This window comes from Bombus huntii, chromosome 2, assembly GCF_024542735.1.
Source record: "Bombus huntii isolate Logan2020A chromosome 2, iyBomHunt1.1, whole genome shotgun sequence".
NCBI lineage: Eukaryota > Metazoa > Arthropoda > Insecta > Hymenoptera > Apidae > Bombus > Bombus huntii.
This window is the reverse complement of record NC_066239.1, coordinates 21,006,544-21,023,416: the sequence shown is the minus strand read 5'-3', so window position 1 is coordinate 21,023,416 and position 16,873 is coordinate 21,006,544. Positions and strand designations below refer to the sequence as shown.

The 16,873-nt window shown below is 36.3% G+C and overlaps 2 protein-coding genes across 6 annotated transcripts in view; both read right to left on the bottom strand.

The window, feature by feature from the left end:
• The window catches only part of LOC126874749 (otoferlin-like), a 19,457-nt gene extending 11,088 nt beyond the window's left edge, over positions 1-8,369 (bottom strand). For 2 of the 4 annotated variants that reach the window (XM_050637106.1, XM_050637112.1), the window contains exons 1-7: positions 7,927-8,367; positions 4,492-4,550; positions 3,400-3,588; positions 2,892-3,163; positions 1,820-2,087; positions 1,241-1,417; positions 685-747 (exon numbers count right to left, since the gene is read on the bottom strand). In XM_050637106.1, the coding sequence (XP_050493063.1) occupies positions 685-747; positions 1,241-1,417; positions 1,820-2,087; positions 2,892-3,163; positions 3,400-3,588; positions 4,492-4,550; positions 7,927-8,005 (1,107 nt within the window). In that variant the 5' untranslated portion in view covers positions 8,006-8,367. Of the gene's footprint in view, positions 1-684; positions 748-1,240; positions 1,418-1,819; positions 2,088-2,891; positions 3,164-3,399; positions 3,589-4,491; positions 4,551-7,926 lie in introns of all 4 variants that reach the window. The other 2 variants (XM_050637117.1, XM_050637111.1) reach the window with 2 other exon arrangements.
• Positions 8,270-16,873, bottom strand: LOC126874939 (putative fatty acyl-CoA reductase CG5065). 2 transcript variants are annotated; one of them, XM_050637460.1, is made up of 9 exons: positions 15,614-16,873; positions 12,409-12,631; positions 11,887-12,084; positions 11,552-11,748; positions 11,238-11,347; positions 10,721-10,916; positions 10,372-10,611; positions 10,036-10,293; positions 8,270-9,895 (listed from the first exon to the last, which is right to left on the bottom strand). In XM_050637460.1, exons 2-9 carry the CDS (start codon positions 12,604-12,606, stop codon positions 9,733-9,735), a joined length of 1,560 nt encoding a protein of 519 aa, XP_050493417.1. In that variant the 5' UTR covers positions 12,607-12,631; positions 15,614-16,873; the 3' UTR covers positions 8,270-9,732. The 2 variants fall into 2 exon arrangements, with proteins under 2 accessions (XP_050493417.1, XP_050493425.1); XM_050637468.1 differs by having other exon boundaries at positions 12,409-12,621.

Below are 16,873 nucleotides of genomic sequence, written 5' to 3'. Positions count from 1 at the left end.
TCTCTTTTTCGTTTCTCGAATCCCCTTCGCTTTTATTGCGTTTGCGTCTCTTACATACAAAATCGATAAATTTAACGGTAGGAGCGATCGAGTCGTGCGCCGTTTCAACTGTTCTCTAGAGAACAGATCAAATCCATCGTGCAAAATATACGAAATCTTTGAATTTTCATATTTATTTCCAGTACACTGAAATACGATATTCTATTTGCAATACGTCATGACGATCATTGTCAATCACCTCAGGTTCTCGTTCAGTCAGATGGGAAATGAAAACAACTGATTATCGAAATACAACGTTGTCGGCAGTCGATTTCTATCGATCGAAAATTCACACAAATTCCAACAAACGGTCGATAAACGACCGATGATTACGCGACTAATCCTTTTATCCGGAAAGCGAGAAACCCACTCGTCCTCCTGTTTCGAAACTTTTTTCCTATTTTCGTGTTCTTTTCGTGATATCATGCATCGTATATGCGTATTTACCGATTTATTGCCGAAAACGTTTTATTCAAAGCGCGATCAGCGGATTCGTTACTTGCGCGTTATCGTATTTATTACAGAGTATCGGGGGCCAATTAAGAGCTCTAGTTATTAACAATCTAACGAAGCAAATAACTCCCTAACTTCTATAAACAGCAATCTCACGGAGCGAGATTGAAGGAAATTCGACGAGCGACTTACCGATAGCGTGATAATTTTATCGAACAGCATGACAGGAGGCATGTGGAAATCGAAGACAAAATACTGAAAAACAGAACGATATTAAAAGCGTTATTTTACCAAAATAATTTCGTAGCGTTCTATACGCTTTCAAATTGAACGAACACGCGCTCACACACGCAGACTCGATGTCAAACGAGAAGAACAAAATGCGAGATCAAGAAATTCGATATTGTATTTTAATGATAACAAACGCGAGAACGAACGAGAAATCTGAAATGAACAGAGCTACTTGCTAAATGGTAAAAAAAAAAAAAAAAAAATACCGAAACGTAGGTATGTACATTATGTCGGTGCAACGGAGTTTATATCGACTAAATAGTTTATAGGACAACTCGTAGGAAAAAGATAATATTATCGTAAATACACCGTTCTGCTCTTTCCTCCTTTCTACACCCGTTGCTCAGTTCGATTTTACAAGCTTTCCGATAATTTCCCTTCAGTTTCCTTCGAACTTTGTTTTAAAGAAAATTCATTCCAAGTAGGACATATAGGTATACGATATGTATGTATGTACCTCGTTGTAATACGGACAATTCGTAGATTCTTTGACGCTGGTGTATTTTCGTTGGTCTCCGATTTGTACGCAAACGACCGGATCCATGTTCAGACCGGCCAACTGTCTCGCTTCGATGATGGTGACGCAAACTTGATAGTCCTGTGCCTTTAACGCGGTTTGTCCAGTGTCGACGGTCTGTAAAAATAGGATAGAAACGAATTTCACGATTCGGTGAAATTTCCTTGCAAGCTGCGTCGTCTCCGACTCGAAAGAAACCGTTTATTCTCAAGACGAAGACGGGTCATCGAATTCTTATGCAAATGCTGTTACGCAATTTATCGCGCCATTTACTTATTTCTTTCCAGTCGGGCTACACTCGACAATGCCAATCTCTCGAACGATCTCCGTTTTATTTGGAATTTCGGTACTTGAGACACGCCGACGCGGAATACATTAGCGAGCTTTCTACGTGTTTCCGTACAATCCGTATCGATGTCCAATGCCATTGATCGTTTCGTTACGCGCAATGGACAGAAAAACGAAAAGCTAAATATTACGCGCAATTATAGCTTTGATCGTTCGAAGGATCGATCGAACCTTTGGCTTTGATTTCTTCGTTGGTTTCACGATCGCCTCCTGAGTTTTCACCGTATTCGTTCCACCCTGGCTGTCATAATCGGACACGTTCGTTTCCAAAGAAGTCATCGAGTTCGTTCTCGAAGGTTCGTTGGATGTGGTGCAACTCGAATCCCTTCTATCGAGTAATTCGCTGGTATCCGAGCCGCTGTCGCAGGATCGAGCTCTGGGTGGTCTTTGCTTGCCCAACTTTATAAGAGATCTCATGCTTTTCAACGTCGAACTCCTGCTACAAAGAACGCATTTTCCCCATCTTGCCTATGTTATCGGCAGCATCTCTTTCGAGAAATGTAAACCAAAGCGTATAGAAGTCGATTTGCCATATTTTGAAAAAGATTTCATCTCGTGTTAACCCCGATACTCGAACGATATAAAACATAAAAATCGTTAGATTTTTCACGAATGTTGAAATGATCAACAACGAACTAAACGGTCTGGCGGCCTCGCCCATTTAATTCCAAAAAAACAGATACCGAGACGCGATATTTTGCAACAAGTGCTTTCGAGTTCCCATAAATTGCCATCGGAGTGTGAAACACCTATGGCGCGCAAATTTCGAAGACGATAAGATCAACGTACAGCGTGTCTCACTAACACGCGTATTCTCACACGCGTCGTCTAAAAAGGAGATATCATTCCCTCTTTGAAACTAAGACAATGATAAAACGTTAAACAAGAAATGCACATTTTTCTACGTTGTTCCATCCCGAGCTTCTTTTCTCTATGTATTTATGACAATAAGACCTGCAGAAATACGTCATATATAACCAGCCATTGTTTAAAAAATTCTTTATGTACATATGTAGGTATATTCGCCGTTTATAAAATAAAGTCTGTACCAGAGGAAAACGTTCCGTGGCTGTTGGAAGCTTCGAGAGAAGAAACGATAAATATCTTTCGCTCGGCAGTTTCAGATTTCTTTTGAGAAAAGCAAAAAATAATGGAAGAGACAAACGGAGAAGAAAAGAAGACGGATATTACGAAAATGGAAGAGAAAGAGAAGATCTCGAGATATCTACTGGCAATTTCTCACCTCTTGCGATCCGGTGACTTGTCAGCCGTTAGCAGCGAACTACCCCTTTGTAGAAACCCCCGTTTCGAACTTTTTTGAGGACTATGCCAAGAACCCTTTTTTTTGGCGGCATCGCTGCCACTGTTAGCTTGCTCGAGGCTTCTTTCAAGGTTCGCGATGTTTTGCTCGATGTCGATCAACATTTGTTGTTCATCCTCCATTATTTCCGAGGCCGCGTACGAGCTGCAACTTCCGTCAGGAGGGTTGTATCGAATTTCAAAGCAGACGACAGCCTACGCATATTAAACGTGTTTTGTCATATCTCGGTAATGACCATCGATCTCCGATCAAAAGTTTAGTCCAAATTTCGTTTAAAACGTCTCGTGCGTAATTTATCTTTGCCCCGATGCGGATCGTCTATCGTACGCGATTATTCCTCGGAGCGCGGCAATTCAACGCCGCCGCTTGATATGGAATTGAACGCGGAAACTGTTATCGCAAGCATAGGTATGCATGTGTTTGAACGTACCGGAAGCGGCTTGTTATTGAGGTCTACCAAGGAATCCGTGACAATGATTCGACCTTCTCGTATCACCGTCTGCAAAACCAAACCGTATTTCGCAAGCACTTTTTCATTTTTCAAAACGCCCCGCGATACCACTGACAATTGCAGTACTTCTACTTCATCCACCGGTCTTCCCAAGTTCCAAGTGAAGCTCTGAAAAATGTTAAATCACGCTGAGCTTTTCGTTAACCATGCTTTATAAATCATGCTTTGGTTTAGCGATTTTTTCATTTTTTTTTTACGCTCGAAGGAAACAAATAAAACAAAGACAAAAAGAGTAGTCTACCAGCCTCGATTAACCTTGATTATGATATGTTCTTTTGATATTTAAATGTCAACATTATTTATATTTTTCATGCAAGCAATTGCATTTTTTGTATAGAAATAAAAATAATTAAAACAAAGATGCAAGCAACAGCACAGCGTTGACTAATCGATACACGAACTGTGTAACGTATGAACTAACGCGAATGAAATATTTTTTTCCTTTCCTGCTTGTGTACCTCGCATCGCTTAAATAAAAACGACAAAATATGTCTTTAGTCGAAAAAACAAAAATCTACTCGTCGATATAACAAAATATCGAGCTACAGTAGTACTTCTAGTACGAATTGAAAGTCTTAAATTGCAAAAGCGTTTTGGTAAACTTTGTTTTAATGGAGTAAAAAAGTGGGTCGCGATGAGTACTTGATATACAAAATATGTATACCGGCTGCACGCTCGTTTACTGCGCGTCAAGCAAGTTAGTCAAGTGCGCACAATCGTAAACTACGTACGAAAATTCGATAGCTGCGTGATTCGTATTCCTTCGAAATTTCTTGAAATTATGTAAAACTGTTCCTAACGAGAATCGATGTGTACACTGAAACAACGCTTTGAACAAGTTCGAGAAAAATAAAACGTTTTAACTAAGCTACACTCGTTCAAACTTTAAATGTAACGTTCTCTTTGTATTAAATCAAAAATTTACCAAAATAGTGTTATATATCTGATTAATAGTAATTAACAATAGATTAATAGAATTGCCAAAAATTAAACATTTGTCTTCTACGTTACCTCATCTACCGTAATATGGTCTCCGCTTTCTTCGAGGCATTTTGAGTAATGAGGGACACCTGTAAAAGATTTTTCTGAAGAATCTCGATATCATAGCATTAAACGTAATTTCGATATCCACGACAAGTTTCATAAACCAATAAACGAATTACGTGATCGTATTTAACGATGGTTCCTTTTTAAGTGCAATAGCAGGTTAGCGTAGTTTTACGGGAAAGCTTTCATCCGTTATCAAAATTTTTCCAACTCTTATAGCATCACATAGTCGATCGAAGAACAAAACGACGATATTTCGATGCTCATTTATCGTTAGTTATATTTACGAGTGCGACGAATTGCACACTTTTTCCAAGTTCTTAGATATCAAAATGTAAGATGTTACAACAAAAATACCGTTAAGTTATTCCGTGTCCTATCATGTACCGATTGAATATTTCCAACATTTTGTTTCTCGTTATTCGATTTGCTTGCCTTTTATCGAGTTTAAATCGTAGTTTCGTTCTAAACGAGATGCAACAGCTTACGCGTAGTTTCTCTTGCGACTAACAACGGTATTTAAAATGTGCAGACAGTTATTTCTACTATGTACGTTAAAGTAGAGAATCGTGCTAAGTCTCGAAAATTTATACTTCGCCCTTCTCTCTTATAGAACACGTTACAAGGAAGAAAAATATAAGCCAACTATGTACATACTTTCCTGAACGCAAAAGAAGGGATAACTACTCATCTAGAATCGTATTTAACAATAAGTAACATTGTTGTAGCGTTGTTCCGAAGATGAGAAAAGAATATGATAAAATTGGAATAACAAGTAAAATTTATACGATAATTGTGAACGATAAACATGCATATCTATATCGCTGCCTTATAAAACAGTCCGATTATACGATTTTAAAACTGCGTATAAATTTCGAGTTATACTATGTCTGACATCTCACAGTCTTCTAGCAAACAAACTATTTCGTTCGAAGCGTACTGGAAAGCAAAAAGTTCTCCGCCGTAACTGTATTTTTATAATGGTTACTCTTCCGCGTAAACGTTAAATATCTAATCTAGATGGCTCCTTTGAAAAATATAACGCGGTAAATAAGTGGGTTAAGAGGTAACCGCGCGAGAAATTAAGACGTCGACAGCGGATTACGGGAGAAAGGAAAAGGAAGCAAAATTGTTCCTGCGATACGTATCAAAATCGTATCACGATCGTACGTGTATACACTTACGTATATTAATTAAGTAACTCTGAATAACATTGGAACGTTTAAAGAGGTCGAGGATAAAATCTTGACGTTCAACTTTGTATCACGCGAGCTGTAGATCGTCGGTGAACTGGGGCAAACGTGATTAAATAAAAGTTTAATATCCAGAAGCCAGGTTAACCTCCGGTTAACAATTCGTCGTTGTCCTGTCTTGCCTTTGAATTTTCCTTTCCTTTCGTACACGACCCTGCAAGATGACCGACTAAACCTACGACTGGTTGGTTTAACGTTTAACCTAACGCTAACCTTTGCATTTGATCCCCTAAGTCCTCACGCTTCGATAAATATTGCAAATCGCGCGTCCACACTCGGCTGAACTGGCCTTCGCTCGACAGTTTATTAACATTTAGTTACATATCCAGCGTTAAACAAACGAGTGACGTGTATTTTTAAACATTGACATTTTCCAAACATTAATTTCAATATTTACGACTTGAGCGATACGTCGAGATTTAAAAGATTTCAAAGATCTGGCTATTTTAAAGAAATACCGAATTTTGTATAAATTTAAAAAGATTCCACTTTTAATGATATTCCTAATCTTGGATATCCTCTTCGTAATTAGAGCGATGCTCGAAGAAGCAAAAAGAAGAATGGTTAACATCCTAGCGTTATTATTTAATCCTGCTATTTTTTTAATAGAAGTGGATATATCCACGCGCTACGCGATCCCAAGTATAATCAAATTTGCCAACATAGAAAGGTTGCGTCAATTTTCCATCACCGTTGAAACTAACTTTATACGATAAGTATACAGAGAAACGAGAGTAGATACGTGTAATTCGTTTTTTCAAAGTTGCTTTTGTCGTTTTATCCTAAGAGCTTTTTTTCGTCGTTCCACGAACATAATTGTTTGAATTGGAAACACAAATAGTATCTGCTTCTGATTAATCCAGCCAATATCTGTCACCACTTTAACGGTACTGTTCCACGGTTTGCGGTTTGTTACACAGTTGTATATATTAAGATACATACATACGTATTTGTTCAGAGTTAGTTACACGAAGAGAACGAATCGATGGACACGAGACAGTAAGATAATGCGTTTCTTCTAAATATTTCTATAAGAAGAATTACATGTAAGGAGCACGAAGCATCGTGTTTTACGTAACAATTTTTGTATTTTATGCGAGAATTGTATTTGTATTTTATGCTTGTTTCTTGAAACAAATTGAAATTTTGTAAAAGATTTCTTTTACACACAAGATAGATATCGTAAAAATCACGTGTCGATTAAACGCGATAAATCTGCGTGCGGTAGCTGCTCTAGATAGAAATATTTATTTATAGATGAACTAATTTTAATCAATATCACCGATTAACCTTATGAAAACGGTGACCGTATGAAAACAGCGGGGTTAGTTACATTGCACAATCGAAAAACGAGAAGCGCTACTTTCTAATCGACGAAAACCTTTGCCAAGCGAATAACAGGTTCGAATAGCGTAGTATCCAAAGAAACTCGTGAAAGAGATTGCAAAGAAAGTCATTATCCTACGCGCAGTCATAGAACTCTGCGCTCGTATCGTTAATCAGTCGATCTTGCAATTGATTCGAACTTGCAACGTCTCGCAACACGATATTATTATCTCGACAAATATCTATTACGTTTCCCGTTCGCTTTAATTAACGCTGAATTATTTACTTTCCTATTTATCCTTAAATAGCAAACAGATATAGCGAATTTTGTCAAAAATCACGTGGCATAAATTTGATAATTCTTTCGAGTCATTCATTGATTAACGTTCGTAAAGAAGATGTATTCGTTCGATTTACGTGTAACAGAGAAGGAGAATCTAAAAGCGACTATATTTGTAATAGCAGCGTAAATATTTGTACGCGAAAATTACATTATTCAGATTTCGCAGAATCGCAAATTAAATGGAACGCGAGCCACCCACCGCGTGTTACGAGAAAACGAAGGGAAAAGATGACTAAAACGACGTAACGAAATTCTGATCGATTGTCAATTATATTTACTCGGCGTCGATCGCCGTTCTCGTTCATCGCGCAAGTTCACGCCTTCAAAGTTCAATTGCCTCCGTAAATGTTGAGAAAAGCTTAACGACGCTTTTCTATGGGAAACCGAATGGATAAGTGGTCGTTACGGTTGACGCAAGCTGTGGATTTTATCGGTATTTTTATCGTCGATCGTCGAGCAATATCGCTCGAAACTTACCCCGGAACTCGACCTTGACAACCTTGTCTCCTTTGAATTTCAGTCCTTGAAAATTCTTGACGATAACGACGAGCGCCATTCTATGTCGAACGTTCCGCAAATTTCACTCGCGACGTAAATTTAGCTTTCGTTAAAGGCCGTACGTATCAGGAGAGCCGAGCAAACGGATTACACCGCATGTTCCGTTCCTGCGTTCGTACGTTCTTCGATCATCCCCAGTTAGACGAAAGCAAAGGGAAGGGCCACGACCAACTGTACGAATCGAATGTCCGACTTCCGCGCTAATTCGACGATGAAAACGACAAAGACCTCGTGTTTAAGCGAATGGCGATAACATCGTAAGATGTTTCCGGTAAACGGATATTTTCAAACCGGTGCGGTGTCGCGATTAAGGAACCGAGTGCGAGCGAGCGAGCAAGCACGTACCCGAATCGAACGACAGACAAATTCGGACTAGCTGATGTTCGCGCCTCGTACAACCCCCGAGTCCTGTCCGTCCTACCGGACCTACCCGTTCTGCTATCCTGGAGAACCAGCGCACGCGCCACTTGCTACTACTCTGCCTACTACAAACACGCAAACACACACACACACAGATTGACCGTGTTACGCGTCATCGACGCAGCTATTCATCGCGGCGTGGGCGACGCGCCGCTTCGCTCACCCTGCGCCCTTCCATTCCCGTTACTCGCTATTCGCTTGCCACGTTCTTTCCCCTAGTTTCGCCAGCATATCCTCGTGAACATAGCAAATTGCCGAAATACCTGACATACGTATCAACCGGAGCATCGACTCTTCATCGACCCAATCTCTCTTTCTCTACGCGTTTATCGACATCTCGTGTCTCTCTCTCTCTTTCGTCCTTGTTTGATACAGATGTCTATAGATACCATCGAAGATCATACATACATTTTATTTTCGTACGTACTCGACTAATATCGTATATTATGTTTTACCACGTACGTACCAGACGCTGTGAAACCGTATGAAACGATGCGATTGTGGCAGACGCAGAATTATGTTACTTCTGAAAGCGTTGCATATCGACAGGCGTATGAAATGGCCGTTATTCGTGCATATGAAAACGATATATAATATAGGATAGGGTATAGCATATAATATAAACATTTTCTCTTTAAATAGATGTCGCGTATTTTGCCCAAAAGTATATGGAATGCGATGCTTACCCACGGTAGTTAACGCATGTTTACGGAATATCTGTTGCTAAATCAATTAACACGTTGGCTTTCCTTAGATGTGAAATGTTAAAAGTCATTTAGCGAAAGAATAACGTTGCGTTTACGTCGAAAGATACTTACTATTTGCATAAAACAACGACGATGACGAGGAAACGGCATGCGAAGAAAATTATATTATTTTTAATGAGAAAGAAATAGAACGAGGGAATCTTGTTCTAGAAATGCCCGAAACTAAAGAACCTAGATTTCTGGGTAGTTCAATAACAGAATCTCAAATCGGATTTGAAATTACTCGGTGCCAATCTATTATGAGATTTGGTACTAGTAAATGGCAAATTTCGTTTATTAACTTACTATTATTTATCTCGGACGTAAAAGAAGAACGAGCATACACATATGTAGCTTCATATAGTCTGATTCGATGAAAAGTCGTGTGTGGTTCGTTATGACATAGTAAAGTAGCTTAAGAAAAAGTTCTTGACGGAGCTTGTTGCGTTTTGTTATAGAATACAAGCTGGTTTCAAGCAAAAATATAAAACAAAGCTCTTTTAAAACAAAAGAATACGCTAAATCGTTTGTATACAAATACATAATATACGTTATGCCATTACTGGTGGACCTTTCGCATAACTCCGCCCAAAATTGACAAAGATTTCACGTGCTCCGTGACAGAATCCAAACCAGATCTTGCTATTTCGAAGTTCTTGTAAATAAGATATAACATTCCGAAGTAAAATAGATAGACAGCAATTATGTGAATGACGTATAATCTGAAAATACAATACGCGAATTATATCGCGATAATAAGAATCGGAATCGTTTAAAAAACATTTACGTGTGCTTATGTTACGATATTCTCCAAAAAGATGGAACGTAATAGCATTTTAAAAGTGACAACGTGAATACATACATCGCTTGGTGTCTTCTAGCGCTCGGCAATGTGGACAAATTCTCTTTCATGCAATATTGTCGTGCACCTAGAACGCAAGTTTTTATATACTCGGCATGATCGATAGACGAGAAATCTATTGGGAAAATCTCCTTGTCTTTCGCACTCATTTCTTGCCGCATTATTAGCAAGTTTGAGTTATGGAAGGTCCATTCCCTCATAGTGAAGTATTGTAAAACTTCGAGTCCGACGGAAATACGTCTTTGGATACGAACCATACTAAAAAGGAACATCCTATATAGAATCCGAAAGTGACAAGATAGAAAAGAAGTAATTAATTCGAAAAACTTGGCTTACAATCTCTTTTGCCGAAATATCAACATAAGAAAATCGATGAAATAAGCCGGTATAATGTGAAACAAGAAGACGATCAGATTATGTACGAATTTGCTGCTATGTATGTCACCGGTTGGATACCAAATTTGTCCTTCGAAGGGATATTCATACGCGATCTTTTTGCCTTTACCCAATACTTCTCCCCACGTAATGGGTAATATGCCACTTTGCGTCATATTGTATACCGGTATACTTGTATCTCTAACAAAGAAAAAGTGAGAAATATGTAAACCAAAGGGCAGAGACTGGATGGTTCTAATTACTATTTCACCTACAAACAGATAACGGAAAGGCTGATGGAATAGCTTACTTGGTCGTCGTAGCCGTTCTATGTGCGGTTGCGATTAACGCATTGATAGCAAGGTCGACGGGTATTACTTCGGCGTGATAGCTTCCATTACAGAGCATCGACCTTATCACACCTTTGCCTGCACCCACCATAAGGCCCACAGGTCCGTTTAGGTTATCCACCCAACCTGGTAACGGTTCTGCCAAAGCTGGAGTTACTGTACATACGACAATGTAATATTTGCTTTCACACGAAATCCGTATTCTATCAATTCGTTTAACGATAGTCTATATAAATACGTATATCACGAATTAAAACACTATCGCGCGTTAACAACGAAACGTTTAAGTAAGCGATCGGCTGAAAATAAAAATATATATTATAATCGTATCGAACATTTCCCTTCCTTTCGACTTTTTACAAAAACGATGAAAAGAAGAGCGTCCTTTACCGTAGTACATTTATATCTCTATAGCTTTTTATTTTTTCTGCAAGTTGTTTTTGAAAAAGTATTATCTGTCGGCAAAATTATTTTTACCTATCGATGGTCTGGCAATGCAACAAGGTAAATCCGGGTATTCGTCTGCTACCAGTTTTTCGGCCAATCTCTTTGAATACGTATAAGTATTCGGATGAAGACCCAACACCCTGTATTCGACGAAATCGATACGAATTATTAGTATTTAAATAGTCAAATAAATTAACTTGATACGCTAATTTTAAACAATTTATCATTCTTCCCATAATGTATAATATAATGTATAATATCGAGATCGTAATTTTATAAGCTATTAAGAGATACGAATGTAATATCATTTCTCTACGATAAAATCCCATAAAGACATTAATTACTTGGGTGTAATAAGATCGATGGCACTTTCATCTAGCCATTGAACCAGCCTCATAACGTCGTGAGGATCAGCGGATGATTCGTACACTTTTTCGTCGAGTTCCTCTTTGTCGGCGTAACAGAAGGCTGTGCTCAGATGCACAAATGCCTTCAGCTTTTTCATCTTTCTACCTAATTCTATAACCCTTTTCGTTCCGACCTTAAACGATAGTATTAACAAGATCAAAGAAAGAAAATTTAAAAAGAATAACGCAAATATCACAATGGAAACGTATAATTGAATGTATACGTTTGAAACTACAAAATGTTTGTTACGTGATTTAATTAATAAATTTACCGTATTCATGTCAATAGCGTCCTTCAACTTAGATTCTAATTTAAGGGTTGCGGCAAAATGGAATACTACGTCAGTTTCGTTTATCAATATTTCGAGTTGCTCGTTAGTTAATCCTAAATTCTTCATACCCACATCCCCGCTTAAAGGTATAACTTTCTTCATTGCTTCAGGCTTTTGCTTTTGTATTCTTTGAAACATCTGTTCAAAATTATTTCAAATTTCATTAAATCGCGCATAGTAATCGCTTGTCGGTTCGATATTTTTACTCGAAGGTTAGTTGCTCTTCATTCAGTTTCAATATGTTGCTTCGTAATTGGTATACATACAATCGATAAATAAGAAATTGGGCACATACGATACACTGTAGACGATACTCATGATTCGTAATCACCTTCTATATGATAACACAAGTACACTATACTAGATACAGCTCCGATTAATCGAAAATAATTAATAGCAAGAGTTTAAAAAAAAAGAAAAAGAGTTTTAAAGTATAAAGTACAAAGGAGGGTTCATACTTACGAGTAATTTAAACATTTCGTCGACACGCATCTCGGGAGTACGACCTCTTTTTGGTCGTATCAAAATATAAATCTTATTTAAATCGCTACAACTATAAAGTAGCTTCTCAATTAGGACTTTTCCCATCAAACCGGTCCCTCCGGTTACAAAAATGACTTTTCCTTTGTAAAAGGATTGTATCTCGCTTAATTCGCTCATTTTTTTCTTTTAAATCTGAAACAAACTGTCGTGAAAGTTCAGTACGTCCAGTACATAGCGTCTCCGAAAAAGATTAGTTTCTTTATTACTCATTCGCTCATTCTACTTGGTTTAACAGTAAAAAAAAAAAAGAAGGAAAAATATGGAAGATCCACTGAACGTAACGATTCTACGAATAATATTTAAATTTATATTTTATATCAAACTCGAAACAGCTGAAACACATAGGTACGTAGACATATGCGCACGTACATCGATCGCGTACGTAGGGAATTAAATTTATAAATGTAATATTTTTCTAAATTAACGGTACATTTGTAAAAAAAGCTTAACAATACATTTTGCTGGAATCTGTCCATTCTATGAATTAAGCACATATTGTTATAATAAAATACCAGCACATATACCTACATATTCATATATTCTACGATAGATGGAATATTTTTAACGAGTTTTACGACTGTTATTCTTTTTTATCGTCTTCTCCACTTTTCCATTTTTCATTCGGTCGGTTTCTTTCCCGAACTTCCTCGATTCTCCTTTTCCGCGAACATTTCATAATCGCGTGTTCGCTTGTGCCTGAATCTTGGCAAAAGTCAGTCACTATCTGTCATTTGAACAAAGTCCAAGGAGAAAACAAAGTTAAACCAGTCCTTTTCGTGAGTAGGTATTGGCGTAATCCAATACATTCCACGTATCGTTACCACTATACAGTTAATTTTTATCAGGTCGCGCCTCGATAGACAGACATTAGTGCATCCGTGTATCGGAAGTACAGTTCATAATTTTTAAGCAAACGGATTTTAACCCACTATATAGTTAACTAGCATTAATTGCAAAAGTCGTCGTTTCATCTCGCAATTACGTTAATAACAGAATGTGTCGTGTACTTGACAGTGAAAGTATTCTTGAGATACAGTCACCGCAACTTACCGTATTTGTACATTTAACTGTTTCTTTAAACATATAATTTCTCGCATTATGGTAATATTTTGCCATGACGTAATAAAACGATCGCACGTATTATACGAGAATTTTAAAGTAACGACAAGGATCAAATCATAAATCGCTATACGTTTTATACATTATTCCTTGCATTCGAAGTAGCATATATTTTCGTTATACGACTAAAACATTAACATATTCAATTGTGATATTTTAATCAATTTTTGTCGAAAATGTCACGATATATTCTATAACATTACGGTATTTAATAAAGTGTGAAAAGATGCAAGCAATGAAAAAATCTACGAAAACTGAAAAAATTGTGTTATTTTTATGATACACGCGTATAAGTAGATAGAAGATCATAGAAATTGAAGTAAAATTATGTAGTTTCATTAGAAAGTGAATGGTCCGGTCATTCGATAGTATTAAATGTGGCAACAGTGAATGAGTTTCACTTTTCCAGAACCTTTCGACAGCAATAATATAAAATTTCGATTACAAAACTAGAACAATCTTCGCGTATCATGATTTGCCTCAAAACCTTTTAAAATACTTTTCCTTCCATACGTTACAAATTGTTTCAATCAAGATTAATTTGTAAAATGACAACTATCGTGCAAGAATAAGTTGCTCATTGCTATGTGACATGTTTTTGAAACTTTATTCATAGAATAATCCTTTATAAGATATTTTAAAACCTGTTTACAGTTCAGCCGACATCTACTTGAAGCATCCCGGTGAACAGAAAAATTTAATATATACATAGCTGCAACAAAGTCTTTTTTTAGAAAACGGAAGTGTACAGAGTAAATCATGTAATTTAATAGTGTCCTCTATTAAATGTTATCTAAGAACGCTATATAATTTTAAATCTTATGAGTATTTATGTTTCAAAATAAGTAAAGTGTATAACTTTTCCTATTATTCTACATACATGTCCAATAACTACTACACGGTATTCAATAATTAGCGCCATTATTGATTTAAAAAACGCCTCATAAAAACGTTTTACAAAAATAACTGCAAACAATTAATTCATTCAACGAAAAAAGAAACAATTATACCATTGGCAAAACAAATTCGTATGAATTCGAAATGTCTTAATGATGAGTGATGAAACTGGACAACCGTGTAAAATTCGTTTCGAGGTGTATCGTTTCAGATTAAAATATTTATAATCAAGGATTTATTACCCTAAATAAATCACGATTTCGAACGAATGCTTCCGATAGTATCTATCGATCGCGTATACCGATACATTTAATTTAACAGACTTATGAAAGATCTTCGTAGAATAGTTTATGAACATATATTACGTTGATTTAATTTAAAAAATTGTTTACGCATCCTTAAAACATTTAATCCCAGATAAGATAACATTTCCGCTTAAACTAATAATTACGTCGACGAGAAATACACTCAACTAAATAAATAGAAAATCATTCTGTTTTTCGACGATCGAACAAAAAAGCCTTTGATGAAAAGTCATTGTATATTGTATATTGTACCATTGTATATTGTATATTCCATCTTATTATTTTCTTTCTCTTCCTTCCCATTTATCTGTATCGTTTATCATCTAGTTAATCTTATCCTTCATTCCATCTCCGTAATATGTATTTGTTAAATTTATTTAAATAATAACTACAACTAAAATTTTATATACGAATCGGTAGGGAAGTTAAAAGTGACAGCAGAGGGTTAAAAACAAAAACAACTATATCGATAGCTGCTTGACTTGTTCCTTAGTCCAATCACTTTTCACATGAATAAAAAGAGTCAAATAATTGAATGAATATAATACTTGCGAAATAGTAATAGCTACTTGCAATAATGACAACTTTTATTATTATTATTGTTATATGACCAACCTTAATATGTATTTATTTATTTCCAATTTATTATTCACTCTTCCCTAAAGTCACCTACTATCAACGTTAAGGAGTACCCGATTGATTTCATTGACCGATTTCATTACACAACAAAACGAGAAAAATATCACCGGTACCTAATATCAAAAAATTGATATGAAAATAATACTAAACAAAAATATACTTACCCAATAGACTACGGGAATAGACTGATAAAAGTGAAACAAGTCTCTTCTAAGATATTTCACAGTACGCGAAATCGGCAGGAGAGTTGGAAATACAACACGAAATCGCTCAAACTAAATAAGAACAGGAAAAACAGTCGTGAACCACGGTGTTCGAACCTACTGAGCTTCAACGCAGATCGAGCTGAAAGTCGTAGCAGAACTAATGTCGTCTCCCCACCTGAACGCAGGTGCGTTCAATTTGACGAAATGTAAACCTTTTCCTTCTATTCGAAAAGTTTTTCTTGTGGTATCTTCGTCACTCGATGCATTCAGTTACAAAGAAACGCGTATTTCCTTTTGCTTCTGTCGAAATATTTTTTATTATAAAATTCGTTCATACTATTTCATGTAGCTTCAATGTAAAGCGATACTTTTGACTGAAACAAATTACACTGCGTACGAGATGCGGCGAATTTGAAATCAACATGAAATTGTTATATTTCTGTTAAATCAACATTTACGTTTAGATCACTACAGTCAAACTGTAACACTAAAGTAACTTAAAATTACGAGCAACTTTATTCTTCTGTTACATTATGAATATTATAAACATATGTCCACATATAGATACCCATGCATGTATACTATCGTATTGAGTACTATTTAAATGCACTTCTTAAAAAACAAAAGAAAATTAAACGTAAATTTCTTCTCTACCTTGGAAAAGTTAAATCTAAGTTTTCTTGATTCGTGCATTGTTATACTCCACAGGTAACTGTCAAACGACATATAACGAAATTTTATAATTTGGTATTATCGTATAAACTCATATAACATATTTTCTAAATTTAATCATGTGTGCAAAAGTAATGGTATGGACGATATAATTTTGATATAATTAGGTGCAATAAGTTGCACTTGCTCCTTTCACTGAAAAGTTAGTTGTATCGCCTTAATGTTCTTACAACAAGTATGTTTTTCGTTACGCAAAGATGTTGTGTAAACTCAATGCACATTTGTAGTTCATCGACATTTACATTACTCTCCTAGAAAATATCTCTTCCTTTCTCTCCTTGCTATCGCTCATTAAACATTTTACCTTACCTAATAAGTAATAGTATTATTGTATTTATAAGTTTAATGTAGTAAAATTTTACGCCGATAAAGAAGTAATTTAAATATAATAACAAAAGACAGAACCAAGTAAAATAATATTAAACTTTGATGTAATATTGAATTAATTCTATATATTTTATATAACATACATTTTTTTGCAGCTTT

Excerpts from the sequence above, each read along its gene's own strand:
- LOC126874939 (XM_050637460.1), bottom strand. The coding sequence starts at position 12,606 with ATGAGCGAATTAAGCGAGATACAATCCTTTTACAAAGGAAAAGTCATT. Across the intron at positions 12,085-12,408 it reads ACGAAATGTTTAAATTACTC|ATGTTTCAAAGAATACAAAA; the intron begins GTAAGTATGAAC and ends AATTTTGAACAG. Across the intron at positions 10,294-10,371 it reads ATATTTCGGCAAAAGAGATT|TATGGTTCGTATCCAAAGAC; the intron begins GTAAGCCAAGTT and ends GTTCCTTTTTAG.